At 52.7% G+C, this 14,014-nt stretch overlaps 1 protein-coding gene across 3 annotated transcripts in view; it reads left to right on the forward strand.

The window, feature by feature from the left end:
* SFSWAP (splicing factor SWAP) overlaps positions 1-14,014 on the forward strand; it is a 66,942-nt gene that overhangs the window by 7,403 nt on the left and 45,525 nt on the right. For all 3 annotated transcript variants that reach the window (XM_032846901.1, XM_032846899.1, XM_032846900.1), the window contains 4 exons: positions 635-720; positions 6,419-6,644; positions 7,574-7,680; positions 8,106-8,238. In XM_032846901.1, the coding sequence (XP_032702792.1) occupies positions 635-720; positions 6,419-6,644; positions 7,574-7,680; positions 8,106-8,238 (552 nt within the window). The remainder of the gene's footprint in view (positions 1-634; positions 721-6,418; positions 6,645-7,573; positions 7,681-8,105; positions 8,239-14,014) is intronic.

Below are 14,014 nucleotides of genomic sequence, written 5' to 3' on the forward strand. Positions count from 1 at the left end.
TAGGTGATCCCCTGAGAGATTGCGAGATATGCAGGTCCCCTCTGATTCGGGAGGCTCTGACAAGCAGTGTCCTGTGTGACCCACAGCGGACAGAGCTGTTTGTAGATGGAAATGGGAAAGAGGCGTCTGGTTATTGATGGTAGGGAGGTGGTTTGCGTGTGTCGAGAAGTCTTGCCCGTTGCTCTTAAGGGCTTTACAGCTCGATGGTGAAATCAGCCTGCCATGTGGAGGTTGGGCACCCGTGCTGTGCTGTCTCCCTGGGGATCCCGCAGAAACCACTCAGAGGAGGTCTTAGTGCCAGTTAAACACACACACAGATCACAGAGCTGGGAGCGGGGAGAACTGACCGCAGGCTGAGCGCCCGCTAAGCAGGGCGCGTTGTGGGGAGATGCCTGGAGCTGGGTCTCTGGGAGAGCTCCGTGCCCCAGCGGCCTCATCCAGAGGGGGTTGGTAATGCCCGACGGGCACGTGCCGGGGCGGGAGAGGCGACGGGTGAGTGTCTCTAGAGGTGATGATGTGAAGGTGAAGATCCGGGGAGCGCCACTCGCTCTGGTCCCTCTGTTGTTGCTTACTGCTGGTGGCCGCCTTCCTTCCTGGTCATTGTTCTGAAGTTTTATATTTTCTTTTTATACAGAAAAAAATGAGGCTGAAAACATAGAGGAAAACGAGGAGCCTTTCATTGCCCCTGTGGGGCTGAACGTGCCGCCTGACGTGGAGCTGGTACGTGTGCCTCCTGTCCCGGTGTTGCCCATCGTTCCCGCTGTGGGTCAGGAGCGCCGGGCGCATGGAGCCCGGCCGCAGCCCTGACGGCTCCGTAAGGTCGTGGTGCTGCCAGATGATCTGTGAGTCACGGACACCAGACCACACCCTGCCTGTCCTCCTCCGAAGAGAAAGGGAGGAATTCTAGCCCAGAGCATCAGGGACTCAAGGAGCTGCCTGCGGGGGCCGTAGGGCTAAGCCCGCACATTTACCAGCGCGGCGGAAGCGTCAGGGTGAGCGGCGAGGAAGCCGTCAGCCCCATTCAGGCCCACGAACAGCCTCGATCACGGCAGTGTGGCTTGTGGGGAAGTGGCTTTGTCCCGGCTTTTTCCAGGGTGGCTTTGGCGGGGTCTTAAGGGAAATGCCTTTACCTTACCTTGCTGCTCTCACAGCCAGGCTTCCCGTTCCTGCGGACGAAGGCCCGGTGGCATCTCTAGGCCACCTGGCACTCCGGAGGAAGCCTGGGCAGAGCTTGTCTTGGCCTGAGTGCTCTGCAGGTTGAGCCCGGCCGAGTGGCGCGGTTCACGCTCCCCTCACGACATTCTTCCAGCTGCGTCCTGAGGGGTTCAGGCTGGGTTACGGTGGGCGTCTCTGGGGGTCTCCTACACTCCCAGCCCTGCACTGGCTGCTGTGTATCTTCTGTGTCATGTAATGCTAACGGCCCGTATGCTAGCTGCTGTGCCTGGCCCCTTTCCGCAGGAGAGGACCGTGGCCATGCTGGTGGAGGGCCAGGAGTGTTGCCTGGGCGTACTCAGCAGAGGCTGGGGTTGGGGGGGTGATGTAGGTGTTCGGGGTGGTTTTTCCCGTGACATTTTTGTGACTGAATTTCTAGTGGCATGGACGCAGGCCTGCCCTGGTTCTGAGCCTCTGGGTGCATGGGGGGCCAAATTCTTGGTGGAAGGTTCTAGCCCCTGTTTTCACGTGTCGATGGCAAGTGGCAGAGCCTCGACCCCGTCCCTTCCTACATTTACACACTCACACCCTCTCTCTCCTTCGCTGTCTCAGTCTTTGTGCAAGTAGGAGTGAAAATGTCTGGATTTTTTTTTTTTTAAGATTTTATTTATTGGGGCGCCTGGGTGGCTCAGTGGGTTAAGCCTCTGCCTTCGGCTCAGGTCATGATCTCAGGGTCCTGGGATCGAGTCCCGCATTGGACTCTGCTCTTCGAGGAGCCTCCTTCCCCCTCTCTCTGCCTGTTTTTCTGCATCTTTGTGATCTATCTCTCTCTGTGTCAAATAAATAAAATCTTTAAAAAAAAATAAAAGATTTTATTTATTTATTTGACAGACAGATCACAAGTAGGCAGAGAGGCAGGCAGAGACAGAGGGGGAAGCAGGCTTCCTGCAGAGCAGAGAGCCCAATGCGGGGCTTGATCCCAGGACCCTGGGATCATGACCTGAGCCGAAGGCAGCGGCTTTAACCCACTGAGCCACCCAGGCGCCCCATGTCTGTGGATTTTGCTGGGTGGAATTATCGTATTTGTTTCCCCATTTCCAGCGTTAAGTTAAAGCTGAACGTGCCAGTTGAACGTCGGTTATCCTGAGACTTGTGTTACTGGCTTCCTGTGTGTGGTTCTGGGTTATATTCCTTCTTGTTCTGGAATGTGCTATTTATTTTACATGAGAGACCCATTAAAAACAAGTTGCTCCCTTACCTATATTTAATGTTGAGAGCGTTTATTTAAGGTTGACTATATGGAATTTTATTTATTTTTATGTGAAAGTTTATTTTTAAACTTTTATGCAGATATAAACGTGGAAGTATAATGGATTTTATTGCGTTGTTTACTTTCTATTAAAGTATTTAATGGCTCTGCATTCTCAGCCAGAGTAAGCGTCACTAAGCTGTTTTAATGGTCTCCTGGAGCTAAAAATAGTCGCTACCCTTTGGAGACCAGAATAGTAATTTGCCTTCTTGATGTTAAAGAGTTTCTTGTGATAGTATCGCAGAGCGGCCTCTCAAGTGGGACATTGTTTGATTCATGTCTGAGCACTGTCGGGGCACTGCTGGAGGGTCATTCCCTTCGTGCCGGCGTCAGGGCTTGGGGCAGCGGTTGGTGGCCTGTGACTCACTGTGATGTTCGGGGCGGGGGGGGGGGGGGGGCGCGGCGTGGAACACCGGTGCTTGCAGTGGGAGCTTCTGGCCTGCGGTGGGGGAGCGGTGCTGCCTCTGTGCGCGGGGGCCCCTCTCAGTAAAGAAAGCAGGTACTTGAGTGTTCTTGATGTTGAAACTGGGCTTTTGGAGGAGAGCCTAGTGACGGGATCCGTGGGGCTGTGTGAAGATGAGTAGTTAGAAATCGTGGCACTCGGGAGACAGATGTCGGTGGGTGTTCGAGACAGGCCATGGCTGGTGGTGTCCTCCACGAAACCCCAGCAGCCCTCCCAGCTCCACATCCTACCGGGCCTCTAAAGTGACCTCACAGCTTTGTTTTAGCTTTTCCTAGTGAGTCTGTGTGTGTTTTCTTGTGTTTCTCCCTTGGTATATAGCCTGGCATCGTTTGTCCCAGGGTTGTGTTTTCAGCCCTTTGTCCCCTTCTCAGGGACCCGGATGCCCATCTTGGTCACCTCCTGAGCTCTCCGTGTGCCTGGTCCTGATTCAGGGTGTACTCTGCCCACACCTGCTCGTGTTCAGTTGTGTGCCCCACACCTGGCGCACACCTAGAGCTCCGCTGGCAGTGGGGAGGGAGGGTTGTTCTGGTCAACCACGGGGGCTGGAAGTGCTGCTGCCCCACAGATCCGGTTAGAAGTTCTTTCTGGGGGAAACACGCTCATCTGAACACACTCTATGAACCAGAGGAAGAACAGGCCAGGACTCAATGTGTAACTGCCATCATGCTCAACATTTCCCCCTCTGGGGTTAAGGCCGTGCGGTGACAGTAGCCAACCACGTGCTCTGTGCTTTGCTCCTGTCCTCAGTCCTCGCAGCACGGGTGCCTGGGGAGTAGATGCGCTTGGCCGCCGCACGCTGGAGACACGTTGAGGTCTAGATGGCTCAGAGCTCTGGCTGGTGGGTGTTGAGATTAGAGTGTTGTTGTCATCATGATTCAGCCGTTCTGTCACCCCAGGACAGGGGCGGGAAGCATCCTGTGGAGTTCTTGCCTTTTCTTTGGGATCCGTAAGGACTGTTCACGTATGATGAGCGTGCCCCGTGTGCCCCGTGTGCCCCGTGCGTGCGTGTTCTCCGAGCACCTTGTCTTCCAACATCTATCTCCTCGCAGAATGTAGATGTGTTTATGGAGTCACACACGTCACTAGGTCCCATTGTAGCCCCAGGATTCTGAATTTTGTTCTGAAAGTCCCTTCCCACTCCTCTAAGATTTTAAAAATATTTTCCTGTTTCCTGCTATTGCATTTATAGTTCTGTGTTTGTTTGTTTGTTTTTAACAATTGAATTGTGACTTGATGTAATACTTATTTTGGGCTGTGAATGAAGTAGGCATTTGATTCTTCCTTCGCTGATCACAGCAGAGGAGAGGGCCAGCCCAGCCGCTCCAGGGGCCCGTCACTGTTCACCCTGCCTTCCGTTCCCGTGCCACCCCATCCTGGTCCCTCTGCTTTTCCAGAGCTATTAGGAGACCAGACACTGGCGTGGGCTTTCTCACCTTCTTCCATTTCCCACCGCCTACCCCACAGTTTTTAGAGCTCTGTTTGTAATCTGGGAGGAGTGAGGAGGCATGAGCCTATCTTCTTGGGCTCAGGCACCTTCTTACACCAAAGGCCTCCCTATATAAGACAAGCATTTCCCCCTTTATCATTAGTTTTTGTAACATATCATATACGCGTGTATGGCCTTGAAATCCCACTCTGTGGTAGGGATACTCGTGGTATAAATAGGAAAAGACCTGCATAAGGATAGTGTGCTGAGGAGAGCAAAGACTTTTCCCCACCAGGTGCGGGCATGTTACCCACTTGCTCTGGGAGCAGGCCCAGAAGTGCGCTCAGCACGCCTCTCTCTGTAGTCACCAGCGCTGTGGCCGCGTCTTTTCACCACGCTGTTGTGTCATGAATAGGCCTCCTTTTAGGGATTTTAAACCAGCAGCTTAGTGTGGTTGGCGGAGAGCGCCTCTCCACAGAGGCCATTGTGGTTTCCTTTCAAGGTCACTGTTCTGAATTCACTGTTAATGATCGACGTGTGCGTGGAACACAGATCCGAAGATTAATCCTGCTGTTAGCACAAGCCGTTGAAAGTCTGCCTCAGGATCCGTACTCCAGGCACAGTGGGCCTGTGACGTGGAATCTAGTTTATTTTGGGAACAGTAAATAACTTTAATTGTAGATACTTATCCTATTTAAGTGTGAAGGACTGTATCACTTCAGGCATTAAATTTGAGAATTAAGACATTTAAATTTTATGAAGGATGTGGTTCTGGAATTATGGAAAGCATCTTGAATACTTAACTGCCCATTTTTAATGAATAATTTCCCACTTTATTTGCATGTAATTTCTAAGTGTTAATCTCTTCCTTATTATTAAAAGTATTTTTGGAGTATGGCTTTCAGCGTCTGGTCTGATGAGCTCCGTTGGTGGGTGGGAAATGCCAAGCGTGTCATGTGGTGGAAGGAACTTCGCAGCCTGGTCAGGAAACTGGTTGGCAGGGTCTGATTCCTGGTAGTGACCTCACTTGGAGGCAGACCTCACTTGAACACAGGGTGCCCTCTGTTCCCGCGGGTGAGACAGACCCTCCCTGTTGTGGCCAGACAGTGCCCACGTGGTGTGGGGGTGAGTTAGGTGCAGGAGCAGGTGAGCGCATGGGGCTTTCCTCAGATGCCCAAAAAGGCTGCTTCCCAAGCTAGGAAATCTAGTCCCAGCTCAGAAGGCAAGAGGAGTGCCGTGTAGACCCTTGAGAAACTGGGGGAATGTGTACACCCTCCCTAGAAACATGCACATGCACATAATTTGCATACAGCTTCTGAGGGTTCACAGCCTCCAACCCCATCGCAGAACCTGTTGAATATGGAGGTACAGTGAGTTGATATAAAAAAGGTTGCCTCGAGGGGTGCCTAGGTGGCTCAGTGGGTTAAACCTCTGCCTTCAGCTCAGGTCATGATCTCAGGGTCCTGGGATCAAGTCCCGCATCGGGTTCTCTGCTTGGCAGGGAGCCTGCTTTCCCCCACCTCTCTCTGCCTGCCTCTCTGCCTACTTGGGATCTCTGTCTGTCAAATAAGTAAATAAAATCTTAAGAAAAAAAAAAAAGGTTGCCTCAAGTCAGTTCTGCTCAAAGCTGGAGTGGCCTGCCTTGGTCTGTGAGTTTTCTCCCCGTGAGATACTGCAGAATCCAGAAACAGACCAGTGTCGTGGAACCAACCAGGGGCTGTTCAAATGGGGCTCTTCTGACCGAAATGGGTCTCTCTCTTTTTTTTTTAATTTAAAGACTTTATTTATCTGAGAGAGAAAATGCAAGTTGGGGGAGGAAGAGGGGGAGGGACGAGCAAACTCCCCGCTGAGTGCAGAGCCTTACATGGGGCTCAATCCCAGGACCCTGAGATCGTAACCTGAGCCGAGGTCAAGAGTCGGCCGCTTAGCTGAGCCATCCGGGCGCCCCTTGAAATGTCTCTTACTTCATGTATTTGACAGTAAAACGAGGTTTTTCTTCTGTTTTAAGTCATGTGGCCAGTGAAAAAGAGGAAAGATTGATCATGTGAATATGTATGTTTTTCCATAGCCACCAACAGCCAAGATGCACGCTATCATCGAGCGCACAGCAAATTTCGTGTGTAAACAGGGAGCACAGTTTGAAATAATGCTGAAAGCCAAGCAGGCCCGAAACTCTCAATTCGACTTTCTACGCTTTGATCACTACCTCAACCCCTACTACAAATTCATTCAGAAAGCCATGAAAGAAGGACGCTATACGGTGCTGGCAGAAAACAGAAGCGAAGAGAAAAAGAGTATGTGAGACTGCGTGTCCTGTGTGGACGTGGGGCCTGTGCTGGGGATAAGCCCGCGCTGCAGGGCTTCCAGAATGTTCGTGCGGCCCACCACTGTGGCGTTCATCAGACCCGCTGCTGGGGTTTAGGGTGGGGTGAAGCTCTCCTTGAGGAAATCTTGACAACACACTAGAATCTTAATTACTTCCAGAGACAGTGAAGTATAATTAAATATTGGTGCTAACAGAACACAGTCATCTGGGTTGGAAATTTTTCCTCTCATTTTGGCTGTTTCACGTTTCCTGGAGAAAAGAGTAAATCTGCCTCCTGGGATGGTTCCCGCCATCCACGCACACGCGGCTTTAGGGCCTGAGGTTAAGTTACGTGTGCACAAAAATGGGAGTTAGTTCTACTCTCCCTTTTTTATTCGTGTCTACCTTAAACTGTTGTTTTTATCAAATATCTAAATTGGGAATTCTTACCACAAAGGCCAAGTAACTTTTGCATAACATTCAGGGACAGCAGTCTATCTGTACGTGTCTGCCATGGAAACAGGATTTTCAGATTCATTTGTACAGACCTTGGTTACAGATCTCATTTTCTCACATCTGTTAGTTTTCTAAAGTGTCTGTTGCCTTGTTCTACCTTTCATCCATCAGCACGTTTTGCCATTTTTCTAAAAAGTTAAAACACAAAGGCCCCAGACTAGGGGACGCTGGACGGCTATGCTGGGTGGGCCCATGATGCATGCCCACGGTGTCCCGCGCTTTCCATAAGTGCATCGGGCGTAGTGCTGCGGGGGCTGCTCCCCAGGGGTGCTTTCTGGGTGGAGAACGGCCGCACGGTTGCCTGCAGCCCTGCCTCTGTCTGCTTCTGAGTGTTCCCGTCGCGTATCTGTGCCCTGTCTCTCCCCACACACCAGAATCTTGAAACACGCTTTTGCTTTCCAGAGTCGGGGGTCAGCTCTGATGATGACGATGATGAAGGAGATGGGAGTTACCTGCACCCGTCTCTCTTCGCTTCCAAGAAGTGTAACCGCCTGGAGGAGCTGATGAAGGTTTCGATCTTCTGTGTTTTTTATGCCGTAACAGAACTGGTGTTAGTCTAGTTTTGGGAAATCACGAAGCGGCCATTTTTTTTGTATCTTACTTTATCATCATCAAAGTCTGTTTTGCATTTTTGTTGTTTGCTTGGTGGCTCGCACTTTTATGGGTGGCAATACAATCCTGGCCATCCGGCCTTCCTTTCCCGAGTGGTTACTAGAAGGTGGAAGCCATGTGTTCCCTCGCTTCCCCTGGGACTCACGAGCAGCCACGTAGAGCATGGCCACGGTCATTCGGGCTCTCTCCGTGTCCTGAAGCGCGTCCACCATGCTCCAAAACACTGTGTTCTGTGGTTGAGTTGAGCCTTCTTGGCCACAAAAGGGTTCCCATTGACTCCGGGTATGGGAATGATGTGACCACACATCCTCTCTGTCTGCAGCCTTTGAAGGTGGTGGACCCGGATCACCCCCTTGCCGCGCTGGTCCGTAAAGCCCAGGCCGACAGCCCCGCTCCCACCCCCCCCTCGGCGGACGGCAGTGCACAGCCCTCCCAGGCGGAGTACGCCGCTGACTGTGAGTACCTCGCTGTGCGCCTCCCGGCCCGTGGCCTGCTGCACAGCCAACCCAGCCGGGCCGCACGACAGCCGTGCATGCAGCACGGGGCCGGTGGAGGTGCTGGGAGGACTCGGTCCCTTGGGTTTTCGTGGGTAGCTGTCCTCGGTATGTGGCCTCATCCTGTCGTGCGTCCCCTAATGGTGACAGATGGCTGCTCTGTGTCCAGTGTCAGCCGTGCCTTCCAGGAAGGGTAAAGAAGAAGGGCGAGGACAGAAAGCAGGTGTTTGGGGACTTTGCCCTTCTTTGAAGGGTGCCCCGCCCCTCCCACCCAAGAAGCCATGCCTGGTGCCTCCCTTTGACCCTCGCAGACAGGACAGTGTCGTGTGGTCTCCTGGCCTGCAGTGGGGGCTGGAGTCCAACATGCCACGGCCCTAACTGAAGTTGAAGCTCTGTTACGAAGCCCAGGGAGCGTGGACACTGGCGGGCTGCGGCGCTGTCCGCATGTTGCTTTCCTGCAAAAGACAGCTCGAGCTAGCGTGCGATGTGTGCCTCAGCATTCTGGCTTGTATGTTCCCTTCTGTCCAGCCTGCTTGCTGGCCTTTTATCTTCTTAATTACCAGAAGATTATTAATAGAAGGCAAATCTTGAGGTTTTGTTCAAGTAATCCTTTGAAAGTATTGGAGCTCGGTCTCTTTATCCGATCTTTTTAAAGTTACTCAGAAGTTAACGATGAACGAGGGCAGAGGCTTCAGGATGGCTGTGGGGGTTCGTGGTCTTGCACCGACAGATCCGATTGGGTGATCTATCCATAAAGCTCGTCACAGAGAGCAAGAGGTCATCCAGAGAGTAATTCTCTTTTAAGACATAGGCTGCTCATTATTTGAGTGTCTGTCCAAAATAGTAGCCAGAGCCCCCTGCGCCCCTGTGCTGGCGCGGCCCGTGGCCGTGTGTGACTGATGGGCTGAAGTGACATCTGCAGGCTTTACACGTCAGTGACTTGAGGGAACTTAATGTGCGTATCCTGAAAGCCTTGTGAAGGACTGGGGGTTTGCAGTGCTCACGGCGGGGAGTGCTGTGTGGACGACAGGGTCCCACAGGTGAGTGGGAGCCAGGAGTGACCGTGGAAGTTGGCTGAGTGGAACATCCCTCGGCTTCCTCGTTCTCCAGTTTCACACCTGTGATTGAACTTCTGCAAGTTAAACACCTTGTCCGTGTGCATCCACTAGGTCTGTGGAGCTGTTGAACTGTCTGGCACAGAAGAGAGGAAATTCAGGGGCAGGGTGACTATCCCCATCTCGTCACTCTGTGTCATGGAGCACATGGGTTCAGTAGCGAGGGTGGTGGTGGGCAGCATGTGCGCTGCCCCCATGGCACTGGGTTGGGAGACCCCGCCACACAGCTGGCCCGGTGGCTGCTCTGTGACTTAGGCTCCCTATGGGCTTGCAGAGCCCCACTGATGCCAGCCAGTCCCTCCTCAGACAAAAGGCAGGTGCACCAGGTGCGACTCCCTGCCGGGACCCCAGCCCCCCCCCAGGAAGTGCTCCAGCAGGGGGCGCCAGTTAGCGCCTGCCTCCACGCAGCACAGCCTGACAGGCGGGTGCAGGTAGGGTGTCTGGGACTCGCGCCTGGTGCTCAGCCTCACAGCTCAACTGTCTAACCCAAGAGCTGAAAGAACAGCGCTGACAGGACCCGTGGTAGCTCACACGCGGCTGTGCCAGAGTCAGGGACCGGGTGCCAGAGTTTGCAGAGAGGCAAGAAATCTAAAATGTTCAGGTGAACTTTCTCGATTTGCAGGTGTCGGCAGTCACATCATATTTTGTAAAAATGCAAGGCAGGCCAAGAAAACACGTGGCCCAGTGGGTGCTGCTTGTAGACATCCCCTTTATGGGCCGCAGGCGCGAGGGCAACAGGCTGTCCCAGAGCTGCTCTAGAGGCTAGGGAGGCAGACTGTGAGGTGTCCGCACTTCAGGCAGACACCTCGTTACCAAAGCGAGAGCCGTCCCATCGACGTGGGGAGGCCAGAAACTGGACAGCAGACAGTATAGAACTGCACGCCTGAGCACGGGCCCTCTGAAGCTGGGCTGTGCAGAGGGAGAGGGGCCGTGCCTAGTGGGGACTACGATAGCATCAGCCCCAGGGTGGCCGCAGCGGCCATGGTCCAGGGTCCAGTGCTCGTGGGGTGAGGTAAGAGGCCTGGACGGCTGGACACACTGATCCAGTTTCCAGGAAGAGCCCTGGCACAAGTACGTGTGAGCACCTGTATTCAGGTTTTCAAAGATGTTTGTTTTCGTCTGTAGATTCTATGGTTATTAAAAAAAAAAAAAACAAGAATATGAAAGGTTTGAGAAGGAGGCGCGGTGAAGGGAAATGAGTCCCGTCTGGTAGTCCATGAAATGTTACAGGGAAGACCTCTTGGGGCCTGACGAGGTGGTGGTTCAAACCAGCTCTGTGCTAAGAACCGGTCTAGAAGTGGTGCCTGCAGACCTGAACCATCTCGTGACGAGGACACAAGCTGGGCTGTTGGCCAGTCGCCTGGGACGGCCCCCCTCCGCGCTGGATGCCGTGTGGTGAGGGGTGCCGGCACTCAGAGCAGAGTTTGGGTGGCATCTGTGATGTGACAGCTCTCATGCCCCGTCCTCTTCCCTGGTTCTGCACAGTCTTTTTTTTTTTTTTTTTTTTACAGTTTTCTTTTTTTTTGAAGATTTTATTTATTTATTTGACAGACAGAGATCACAAGTAGGCAGAGAGGCAAGCAGAGAGAGAGGAAGGGAAGCAGGCTCCCCGCTAAGCAGAGAGCCCGATGCGGGGCTTGATCCCAGGATCCTGGAATCATGACCTGAGCTGAAGGCAGAGGCTTTAACCCACTGAGCCACCCAGGCGCCCCCTGCACAGTCTTCTAAGCAGTTGTCCTTCCATCCATTTGCATAAATTTTAATTAAATATGTCATCACGGTAGCTTCTGTGGAAGAAATCATTTCACAGGAGAGCTCTGTTGGGAAAACAGGCCCAGGCTGCTGGAGAGGAGCCTCCCGACCCTAGGGTGCAGCATGTCCCGTTACCGGCTCGCCCCACACGCAAACCAGGGGCGCCTTCCAAGTGTTCGTGAGCCAGAGCCCTGAGACCCACGCTCGGAAGTGGGTGGGGAAGGAGATGCAGGCAGCCTGGAAGGAAGGGGGTCCCCGGGGAAGAGCCCCGCCTTTTACCCAGCAGCCTGGTGGCTTCCGGGCGGAGGTGCTGCGTGGACAGCTCCCTGCAAAGTCAGGAGACTTTAACCAGTGAAGGATTCTGTTCTTTAAGCCAACAGATGACTAGATTCTGCTAAGAGAAAAACACTGATTGAGGAAGCAGAAGGGTCTAACACACCAGCAGCTTTTATAGTCAAATGGGAGAGAAAAATGTGCAGCAGAAACGCAGACTGCCGTGTGAGTAATTCAGGGAGGTAACATGGCCACACAGTTTTTTCCAAGGTTTCCCCTCGCAGTTCCCCCGAATGGCATCGTTCCTGCTGGCTCTAGAGCCCAGCCCGCGGGGAGTGCGAGCCAGGGTCGCCGTCGCGCCAGACTGCAGCGCACGTGTGCAGGATGCAAGACGGTCGTGGGCCCTGGGCGGCATGCTCGAGCACGAGAGGTGTAAGCCTTGGGGTGCAGTCAGGGTTTCTGTGCCGTTGAAAGTGTTATTTGACATTAGTGAGCTTGAAGTCCTTTGTGATGGGAGAAGTTACAGAGAAGCCATGCTGGTGGGACCTGCGCCGCGGCGGGAGCGAGTGCTGGTGGGCTGGCGGCCTCTGTCCACCTGGGACCCGCACGGGAGGAAGGGGCTACGGGAGTGTCCTCGCAAGCCAGATTTCTAGTGCTGGTGGGAGACTGACATGCCCTGTGTGCCCTCGGGAGAGGACGGAGGGGACCCAGTCCGTGCACAGGGGCGGGGCCAGGAGTGGAGCAGGTGTAGAAGGAGAGAAGCGCCTCCAGCAGGTCAGCTGACCTGTAGGAGTGGGGCTCCGTGGGGACCCGCTGCATCACCTGCCGGGCTGTGCCTCTTGGACTGTGTTGGTGACTGTCCCCTTCCCAGAAAAAGCACAGGGATGGGTGGGATGATTCTGTGAGACTACCCCAGCACCCCAAGGGGCTCTTGCAGGCCTGTGTTGTTAACGCACGGTCTGAGCACTGTCTGTCAGCCCTTCCCACAGGAGCCTGGGGCCCACGAGGCCCATCAGAGCCGGAGTCACCAAGCTTTTCCCATTCTTTCTTTTAGCCCAGGACTAAGAATCCCCTCAGGCCATTACTTGGGATTGACTTCTTTCCAGTGAGAGATTTTCCTGGTTAGAGGCATCCTCGGAAGAAAATCGTCTGTTTTTATTTGGAAAGAATTTTTTTAAAAGAACCTTAAATAGAGACGTGTAAAACTAACAATTTGCTTGTGTTAGCTTGACAGTCATTTTCTGTTATTTGGTTCTCTCCTGCTGTTTAGCTGTAAATCTTTGCTGAAGAGGGTCGTAAATACAGTTAATTATGCAGGAAACAGGGATACTGAAATACTGCCCACTGGTGTGGCATGCAGTTTTTTAAAAATAAAATGCCAACCCAGTTTTTTTTCATGTTTCATTCTATAAATAACTGAAGTGAAATTAAACTGTATTGTGCGGCTAGACTAGATATTTTCTTGTTTCTGCTGTTTTTTTAAAGTGTGATTTTGCTGGAGTTGTTCATGGCATTTCTTTTTTCCTGCAAAATCATGACCTTGAAGTGCTTTGTTTACCTTCGAAACCCTTTTTTTTAAAAAACGCCTTTATTGTAAGTGAAGGGAAATGGAAGGAAGAAAGTAAAGATATTATCCAGGATTCCACCACCCAGAAATAGTTTCACCATGAGGGAGCATCCCTGACGCAGCGGGAAACACTGATGTGAGTGTGGTGAGGCGAGGGAGAGTGGGAAGCTCCCAACCGGGAGCACAAAGATGAGCTTTGTGCCAAGCAGGGATGAGAAGGTTGGACGTACAGAGAGAGATATTTGTGTTAAAGTAGAAGTAAGCTTTTTTAATCTTACTTGAATTTAGCAGAAGACCCTATAATCAAAAATCAAAAGGTAGTGGTTGCTGATTTTCAGATAAAAGTTTCTTCCGTACATCAAGAATTCTGTTCTGGAGATTAGGAGAACATTTAAAGAGATTGAGATTGTAGATTTTTTTAAAAGCTCTGTTTTTATCTTAGATGTCCTTAATTAACTGTGAAACTGGAGGGAATTAAAATACTCCTAAATCCCTTCCCTTTCCACCCCCCAGCTCCGGATTTTCAGGAAGCCGTCTTTGTGTTGTGTTGTGAGAGCGTGAGCCGTGCCGCTGCTCACTCTGCAGCCCGGGCCCCCCGGCCGGCTGGCCTCCCTCCTGAGGGTTGGGCTTCCGCCGGGGCACCTCTGCGCTTTCAGGCCTCAGGAACCTGTGTGGTGAGGGTCTTGTTCATGCGTTCTTACGTGCCCAAGAAGTGCCTCCTGCCCTGGTGCAGACAGGAAAGCTGGTTTGGGTGTACAGTTCTCGGGGAGCGTCTCCCTTCCCCAACATTGTAAGCTAGCATCCAGCCTGGTCTTTCCTGGCCCAGCCGGCTGCCGCCACCGACCAGTCGTGTGGAGTTGTTAGCTGCTTGGCTGTCACTCGTTGCCCCCAGCCGCCATTCTCGGAGCTTGGTCACGTCGCTGAGCACTGTGGCGGAGAGAACCGAACGCAGTCCCATTGTCTGGAGCCCAGGAGCGCTACCAAGAGGGCTCTGGACATGGACGTTGCTGGGGAGAGGAAGGGGCCGGCC

Source organism: Lontra canadensis, unplaced genomic scaffold (assembly GCF_010015895.1).
Source record: "Lontra canadensis isolate GAN:19392208 unplaced genomic scaffold, GSC_riverotter_1.0 scaffold182, whole genome shotgun sequence".
Taxonomy (NCBI): domain Eukaryota; kingdom Metazoa; phylum Chordata; class Mammalia; order Carnivora; family Mustelidae; genus Lontra; species Lontra canadensis.